Source organism: Marmota flaviventris, chromosome 14 (assembly GCF_047511675.1).
Source record: "Marmota flaviventris isolate mMarFla1 chromosome 14, mMarFla1.hap1, whole genome shotgun sequence".
Taxonomy (NCBI): Eukaryota; Metazoa; Chordata; class Mammalia; order Rodentia; family Sciuridae; genus Marmota; species Marmota flaviventris.
The window spans coordinates 77193814-77202573 of NC_092511.1; the positions used below are offsets into that span (position 1 = coordinate 77193814).

The following is an 8760-nucleotide window of genomic DNA, read 5'->3' on the forward strand; positions in this document are numbered from 1 at the left end:
CGGTCTAGTTGCTTATATAAAAGTCAAACTACCTTTGAAATATAAATTTCCAAGTAACTGTAATGTTTTCGGCTTCAGATAGGCAAAATATCTTTTAACCATAAGGCTTTAATCCTTTAAAACTTAAATAAATTTACAAAGACATTTTTGTAAAAATCAGACAAAAGTTGGTCTCTGGCAACTCCCAGAGGTAGGAATTGTTCACAAAACCTTAAAGGTCATATGATGCACCCAAAACACCCAAATTTATTTCTTTGGTATTGGGATTGAACCCAGAGCACTTTACCACTGAGCCACATCCCCAGCCTCCGCCCTTTTTATTTTGAGACAGGTTCTTACTAAGTTGCTAAAACTGGCTTTGAACTTGAGATCCTTCTGACTCAGCCTCCAGAGCTGCTGGGATTATAAGCATGTGCCACTGTGACTGGTCAAAACACTCAAATTTCATTAGCTATTATGAATATGCTGCCCCTTAATTTATTCTAAAACTTTTTTAAACATTTACATATTTTAGCAGACTTGAATAAACTCCCTTAATATTCAGTGAGAAAATCACTATTTTTATTTAAAATTCTTCGTCTTATAAGAGACCTCTTTTTTGGTGTTTCAAGGATTATTAATGAACCCATCTCTATCAAATCTTATGATTTCACAGATGTCTTTACTAACTACATGGTCAGAACCCAACTTAAGAATCCTTTCCTCAAAGAAGCCTCCCCTTGCAAAAGAGCCTTTCCCCTCCTGAGAGAGGTCCCCCTGGCTAACTGTCCTCAGAGCTCTATGCATTTCCCTCCTAGCACTTACGCACCAGTTGGCATTAAATTTATGGCTAGTCAACTGACACGTGAATCAAATAGGTCGAAGTTTGTGTCTGTTTTTGCTCACTGTCTTGTCACTGGTATACAGTCCCTATCATTACTCAAAGACTTATTAAGCATAAATAAATGAACTTCTCTCTGAACTGAGCTCCTACATTCCATTTCTCTTATTTCACCTAAAAAGCTGTAAATTTCAGCTGATACACTGTTAATTCCAATCCTGAACCTTTTCCAATCTACAGGATATCTTTAAAAAAAAGATAAAATTAAGACCCACTCTACCCTTCTAGCAACAATAAACACACATCCTTAACTTCCCAGGCAATTTGGCTAGGATGCTGCATAACTTCTTGTATGGAAGGATATTTTGCAGTAACCACCTTATACTTTCCACCAAATCAGAATAAATGCAAATGGAGAACAGCTATGTGGCAAAGCCTTTCTCCCAGGTTATATCTATTCTATCACTTCAACCAACCAACCAATGCTCCTTACCAAGGTGTACTGAGACTGCTCATTTTCCTGGCTTCCTTGCCAGAGGATCCAGGTCTCCTGACATCTCCCACAGAGAGACTTAGTCTTTCAACCCCAACTTAGCTTTCCATGCCAGTTTTCCCATCTTTCAGATATGTGATATAAAAGGAATAAGCACACAAATTTCAGAATCAGAGAGACCTCGGCTTGAATCCCACTATGTTGAAACTTTGCTTGATATTACTTGCATAAAACAAAACGTGATTAGAAAGGAAACCAACTCAACTGCATCCCAGGTTTAGAATTCTTACTTAGAAGTCTAGATCGCTGAATCTTGTTTTATTAACTTCAAAAAGAAAGCAGTAACCTCTAACTCTCACTGAACTGTTAGGTAGATGGGGGAGGGGTCGGTACTGGGGAATGAACTCAAAGAGGGGTGTTCTACCACTGAGCTACATCCCCAGCCTTTTTTATTATTTGAGACAGGGTCTTGCCAAGTTGCCCAGGTTAGCCTTGAATGTGCATTCTTCTACCTAGGCCTCCCAAATCACTGAGAATACAGGCATGAAACACCATATCACCATAAAACACATATTACAACAAGGTATGTAAAGTGCAGCCAGGTAGTTTTAAGACCTACATGGTAATCTAAATCATATCACCATATCACTGAAGTTATGAGTGAAGGAGAGAGTCTTCAACATAACCAGATCTACTCAACACTGAAAAAAAAATGAAGGAAGGATTAAGACTTTAAGTGGTTTTCCCAAATATAAGCAACAATGTTTATCAGACCACTATTTAAAACTTAAGATAACACAAACTAAAACTCAAATATCTCAATTTTTAAGTACTTTTAATTTTAAGTTCAGCTCCTGCACAAGGCCCTGGGTTCCATTCCCTGTGCAGCAAAACAAAACAAAAACCCATGTATGTCTTTCATTTTTTCCTTAAAGCCTGAGGTTCAATACTGAAGGACACCTCCCCTAAAGTCTCTTTTGCAGATACTTTGGGGCAGACAGAAGACGTTCATATTCAGAAAGAACTAAGGGTGACTCATCCAGTTTATGCAGGCTGACAAATGAAATGAGCTTCTGCTGTGTTCTTTTTCCCATGATCCCTAGGCCCACAAAGTTACTTGTGCTGTCTGACACTAAAGGCCAAACAAAGGTCAGTTATGACTGCCTACCTGAACTTCCAATTTTACTATTCTTGTAATAGGGCCTTTTGTAAATGTGCAACTGATTAGGCTATCAAATATTTTGACCAAATGTTAGATATTTCAAATCAATTACTTCAAAGCTAATTTTTCCCAAAAGAAAATCTTACATGATACGTGAATTAATGTTATAGCTAATCTCAGCAAAAACTCATCTCTCCTGAGCATATGATTATGAAAACTACGGGAACTGCCAAGGAGAATGTTACCAAATGTGAAGGTAGAAATACACAGAACAGCATGGTTTGTAGTTAAATGTTTGACTATATATTGACTCTGCCTAGTTCTACAATGCAGAATACAAGTTTCACTATTCCAAAAAATAGAAATTAATTCACTACGCTTCCATTACATCTTCTTACATGAAAATAAAATGCTTACCTAAAACCTGAATCTAGTATTCAATTATAAGTAGTAAACAGTCTCTATTACACTGCACCAGGAGTTTCTCATCTTACATAGCCTGGCTGGCAGCAGAATCCACCAATATTCAAGTTCCAACTGTATACAAGGATGAAAGGCATTGGTCAGGCCACTCATTTGCTGACAACAGTAGGAAACGATACATAAAGATGAAAAACAGGTGGGATTGTGGCTCAGCAGTAGAGCGCTTGCCTAGCATGTGTGAGGAACTGGGTTCGATCCTCAGCACCATAAATAAATAAATAGATAGATAGACAGACAGAAAAAAGTAGGGTTAAAGAAAGATAAAGACTTAGATAGGCAAGCTGGGGAAGGAGGACATTCCCTGCACACCTAATACAAAAGAAAACAGTTCACACTCAAGCAGAAGGATGAAAGATGAAGTCAGTCCTGGGAACCACATTTAACTAAGATCTGTTATTCTAGAGGTAGAAAAGGCTACTGCCCCAGCAGTTATTTCTGAACTGTTATTTGTAAACCGTTTCCTAATAGTAATTATTTTGATTCCTTCACTTATTCATGCAGATATTTAAGTACAAGTACATACTACATAGTGTTCAAGGTATGAAGGATTCAAAGGCTAGCAAAATAAAGTGCTCGAAGCAATTTTTTTTTTTTTTTTAAGGCACTGGGGATTGAACTCAAGGGCACTTGACCACTGAGCCACATCCCCAGGTCTATTCTGTATTTTATTTAGAGACAGGGTCTCACTGAGTTGCTTAGCACCTCACCTTGCTGAGGCTGGCTTTGAACTCGAAATCCTCCTGCCTCAGCCTCCCAAGCCTGCTGGGATTACAGGAGTGCATATTCTACCTGAATATCAAAGCCTAATTTTTCAAGTCTGTAGACAAACTTGGGCAAGTTATGTAATTTCTTTAAACTTCAATCTAACCCCCCGCCCAACACACACACAAAATCTTACCAAACAGGCTACTGGTAAGGATTATTACTTGCCACATAATAACCAATCATTACTTCCTGTTACTATGTCTTCCGCTTCTTTGCAATCAACTACTAGATATATTGCTTTTGTCACCTAAGTGACTTTGTTACAAAGTCTTTCTGGCACTAAAACAAAATTAATAAGCCTTAGCCTTTAATATCATTCACAATTAAGCCTGCCAGTCTAGACTGACTTGTATGTGTGCTAAAACTTAGAAAAATCATCACAGAGTACCTACCTAAGTTTACTTATTCAGTCACCTCAGCGCCCAACCTCACCACTCAAAAAAGCTCAATGTCCCTAAGCCCAGATGTAAGTACGGTCTTAGTTACTTGGTTCTACCTGCACTATTTGGTTCCAGTGTTTCAAAATCCATTTTTATTAACTACAACATGGTTCTTATACTTAAGCCAATTATTTCAATGGCTACTGAGGAATGCAGTAGTAATGATTAGAATAAAGAAATAATATAGATTTGCATCTTAAAAACGTCTGAGTTGTGAAGTCTGCAGATAGGGCATAAGTCCAAATTAACCAAAACTGCTCTTGAATTGAAATCCCCAGTAGTCTCCAGTCAGGCACCTTAGTACAGTGGAGAAGAAACACTGCCCAACCTGGATTCAAATCCTCACTCCCTTACTTACAGTAGCTAATTACACAAGTCTAGATAAGAGTCCTTTTCCTCAAACTACTTCCTTCCTCATCCAGAAAATGAAGGTATCACTGCTCCTGAAAGTTGGGAGTGGCAGGGATATAGAGATAAAAATAAATACATACTAAGAACCTCCTAGATTGTCTGCCTACAACAGATCCTCAATCACTTCCATGGAAGGGAAGGCAAGGGAACACCAAAGACTATACAGTTTAAAAACTGTTTCTATTCAAGTCAGTTAAAACACAAGTTCTACAGAAAAATTTACCTAGATGAAATAAAACACAACCACCTTGATGAAATCTCATACACAAAGCTCTACATTTTATATAAAAAGGTTATTAGCCTAAAATAAATAGGCTGGCTATCCCTGTACAATACACTATCTCTATAAACATGAAAACTTCTTTGGTACAAGAATGAGTGGAACAGAGGAGAGAAACCAAATCCCATAGTGTGTGGTTGGAGCATTTTTGTGGCACAGCTCTTAATTCCACAGCCTGATGGTGAAGAGGGCAGCCCTGGAGTAGAACTTCCTGGGTCAGAACACAGATTATGCCAGTTGGCTATGCAAGTTGCCAGTCATGTGACCCTGAGTAAGACAATCTTTGTAAGACCTGGTAAAGTGGGGGCATCATTGCTGGTAAGAGGTCAGCATGATGCTTGGCATGTGCTTAAGTGCTCAATGCTCACTTCTCTGCCTCAACATGAAGACCAGGCACCTGGTAGAAGTTTTAAAAACACATAAGTACAAATATCCTCCTACCTCCACTCTCTGTGGACTCATACTGGTTTGGGAATGGACAGACTATCAACTGTATAAACTGTACAAAACTGAAGTGTTTCAGAAATCAACATATATTCAATTGCTAATGTTAAAACTTGCTTCCTTTATTTCCTGAGCAGTTTCAAGAAAATGCAGTGGTGACCAAGTGAAGATCCTGAAACACACACATCACTCAGTGGAAATCTCTTCCGTTCTGACAAGCTTCCTCCAACTTATCACCACTTTGCAGTCTTTGTTAGGGATCTTTTTTCAGCTATTTTTGCACAAAGGAGTCTTTGTTGGTACAATGGCTTCCTCACTGGTTGTTCCCAGACAATCTTTTCACAGCAATACTTCTATTAGAGTACAATTAGAATTCATCCCTCTTTCCAAAGATCTAACTGAAAAAGATTCTCAGTGTCATTTTGGTTTAAGAAATCACTGACTGCACTTGCTCCCATTTCTCTCCCTGCCCCCAAACACCCAAGTGCAATATAGATTTCGAAGCCATTCCTCCACTGCACCATATATGGGCCAGCTCCACCCCCAGCGCTCCATATATGGTCATATCCCACACCCACCCACAGACTCCTCACGGATAACCAGGAACCCATTCCTGCTGACCCACCATATACGGACAAACACCCACCCTAACACGCCGAGCAGAACTAAACTCCTCCCTCTACACTCACACTTCATTTTTAACCAGTGCTTAAGTTAAAAACAAAAAAAGTTAACAAATCCAGAGGAACATCCCCCACCCCAAGTCTGAAAGCACCTCCAGGCACCAGCCCCATTCCTACCGCTTCTAGACGTCACCGTTCGCCCAACCTGACACTAGCACCACTCCTCCCCGCCGAGGAGTCGTCGCCCTACGAGGCCGACGCCGGCCGTGCAGCGCGCAGCCCCCGCAGACCGCGGCCGGCGACTCCGAGCGACCGGGCACCGCAGACTCACGAGGTCGCCTCCGCAGCACCCGCAGGTCCGACGCCAACTTTCGGGCCGCCCCGCAGGGGGGCTGCGCGTTCCCACGGCAACGCGGGGGCGGCTCACCTTCAGGTCCTTCCTGGAAACGTCGGGGTGGGACACGGCGCGGACCGTGCCCGCCAGCCAGGGCCACTCGGCCACGCGCTGCACGTCCCAGTCGTCGTCGACGCCGTCGGCCGCGCACAGGCTGAGGAACCGCTTCCCCACCAGCACCGGCCAGCTCTCCCCGAGCGTGAGCACCATGTCTCCGCCGGCGGCAGCACCCTCCTGCAGACACGGAAGCGAGCGTGTGGGGCGCGGGCCCGCCCGCCAAGTTTCGCTTTCCCGAGCCCCGGCCCCCTCGCCGCGGGGGCAGCCGGGGGACTCTGCGCGCCCGCCCCCAGCCCCGGCAAGGAGAGGGCCCGGCGCAGAGGCCCGTCCCGCGGCCACCCGCCCGGCCCGCCCCCGCCCCACGCCCGGCCTGCGGGACGCGCGGCCCGCGGGCTCGCCCCCGAACCCCCGCCTCTCCCGCAGCCGAGGCCGCGGCGCGCTCACCCGCCTCCCGCCTCCCTGAGTCACCGGCGGCGGCGGCCGTCCCCAGCCGCCCAGCCGACTCCAGCTCCTACTTGGTTCAAGAGCTCTCACTAGACACGCACGGCCCCCGGGCCCGCCCCCCAGAGCCGCTGCCGCCGCTCATTGGCTGGACCGCGGGCGGCGGGCGGGGCTCGCGGGGAAGCGGCCTGTCGCCACTGGCCGGCGCGGCGGAGGCGGGGCAGAGGAAAACAACAATCCCTCGGCGGCTCCTCCCCGTCCCCTCCCCCTCCCGGAGCCCGGGCGACCCCCACTCGGGACGGACGCGCGCCAGCGAAATCCCTCCGCCGCGCCCCATTCTTTCCGTTTGTTACCTCACGTTACGCAAAAGAGTCCCGCGAGATCCGTTATCAACTTCGGGGGCCCCAGAAGAAACTGCCCTGGCGCACAGATGAGACTGAATGGGGAGACCCGGGTCTCCAAGTGCCTATTGGATTGTTCTACAAGTGCGTAGGTTGTCGACCAAAGATGGGCCTCCACTTGGCGGAAGAATCTCACAGGAAAGGGCGAGGGCGGACGGCCGGCGGGGGGGCGGGGGTAGGGACGTGCGGTTTCAGGCGTACTCAGCCGGGGGCGGAGCTGCCGAGCCGCTTTGTGCGCAGGCGCCTCGCAGCGGGCGCTGGCGCTGGGGCTGCTGGGTGAAATGGCCGCGGGAGGCGCAGGCGCACGTGGTGTGGATCGTGAACGTCTAAGTCCGCCATTTTGAAGGAGAGATGAAGAAAGGCATGGAGCCATCGGGGTAGGACGTTCCTTGTCTGTGGAGCGTGAGAGGCCGCCCAGTGCAACGTGGAATGAGGTTTTCTAACGTAAAGGCGGGGCTGGGAAGTTGTTGAGAGACCAGGAAGTTGAAAGAGTAGATGAAGGCCATGATGATGCAAGAAGAAATGCAGGAGAGAAGGTGGTTTGAAGGACAAAGGAGATGAAAGATGCCTGTGTTGAAAGGACCACCGATGTTTGGGCGAAATGAAGAAGAAATGGAATGGAAGAACAGAAGACTTCTTTATAAAGGCTGGTGCTTGATGAGGAGTCACACTTAATTCTTAAAATAATGACTGAAGAATCCATGCTCCCAATTTTACAAGTGTGAAAATGGGAAATCAGGAGGAAAAAAATCAGAACTGTTTTAAGGAACTGTAAGATGCAAATTAACTCCACGAGTTCGTTTTGGATATATGTGTTCTAAATATGTGACTTTTAAGTTTTTGAGGTTAATGATAAAACTGAAGAATTAAATGAGATTTAAAATTTGCAGACCATTAAGGGGGAGGATATAGCAAAGAAAACCTGTCCAATCAACAAGGCAGAAATGGAAACAAGAAAAGCAAAAGAAACCAGAATATGCTAACATAAAATAAAATTAGAACCTTAAATCTAAACTGTGTGTACAATAAGTATAAATGGGTTAATTTTACTCATAAATTTAAAAAGATATTTTTCATTAAGAACAAAATCCAGCTATAAATTGACAAGAAAATCCTTAAAACATAAGAAGTTTGAAAATATTAGGCTAAGGGGCGGGGATTGTGGCTCAATGGTAGAGCGCTCACCTAGCATGCAGGAGGCACTGGGTTCGATCCTCCGCACCACAAAAATGTAAAATAAAGATACTGAAAAAAATATATATATTAGGCTAACATTTTTATGTGTGATATATGTGTGAGTGTGTGTGTATATATACACACACACTCACACATATATTTAGTTGTAAATGGACACAATACCTTTATTTGATTGATTTATTTTTATGTGGTGCTGGGAATCAAATTCAGTGCTTCCATGTGCTAGACAGGTGCTCTACCACTGAAGCACAACCTCAGCTAGGCTAATGTTTTTTAACCCAAGACGTGATCAGACAAAAGCAATGTAATACTATTTATATATAGTCACAAATCACTTAATGAGGGGATA

At 44.4% G+C, this 8760-nt stretch overlaps 1 protein-coding gene across 3 annotated transcripts in view; it reads right to left on the bottom strand.

Moving 5' to 3' along the window:
• The window catches only part of Kdm3a (lysine demethylase 3A), a 44924-nt gene extending 37602 nt beyond the window's left edge, over positions 1–7322 (bottom strand). For 2 of the 3 annotated variants that reach the window (XM_027948853.2, XM_027948852.2), the window contains exons 1-2: positions 6817–6891; positions 6349–6549 (exon numbers count right to left, since the gene is read on the bottom strand). In XM_027948853.2, the coding sequence (XP_027804654.2) occupies positions 6349–6525 (177 nt within the window). In that variant the 5' untranslated portion in view covers positions 6526–6549; positions 6817–6891. Of the gene's footprint in view, positions 1–6348; positions 6550–6816; positions 6892–7166 lie in introns of those variants that run through there. The other variant, XM_071601793.1, reaches the window with a different exon arrangement.
• Positions 7323–8760: the final 1438 nt, after the last annotated feature.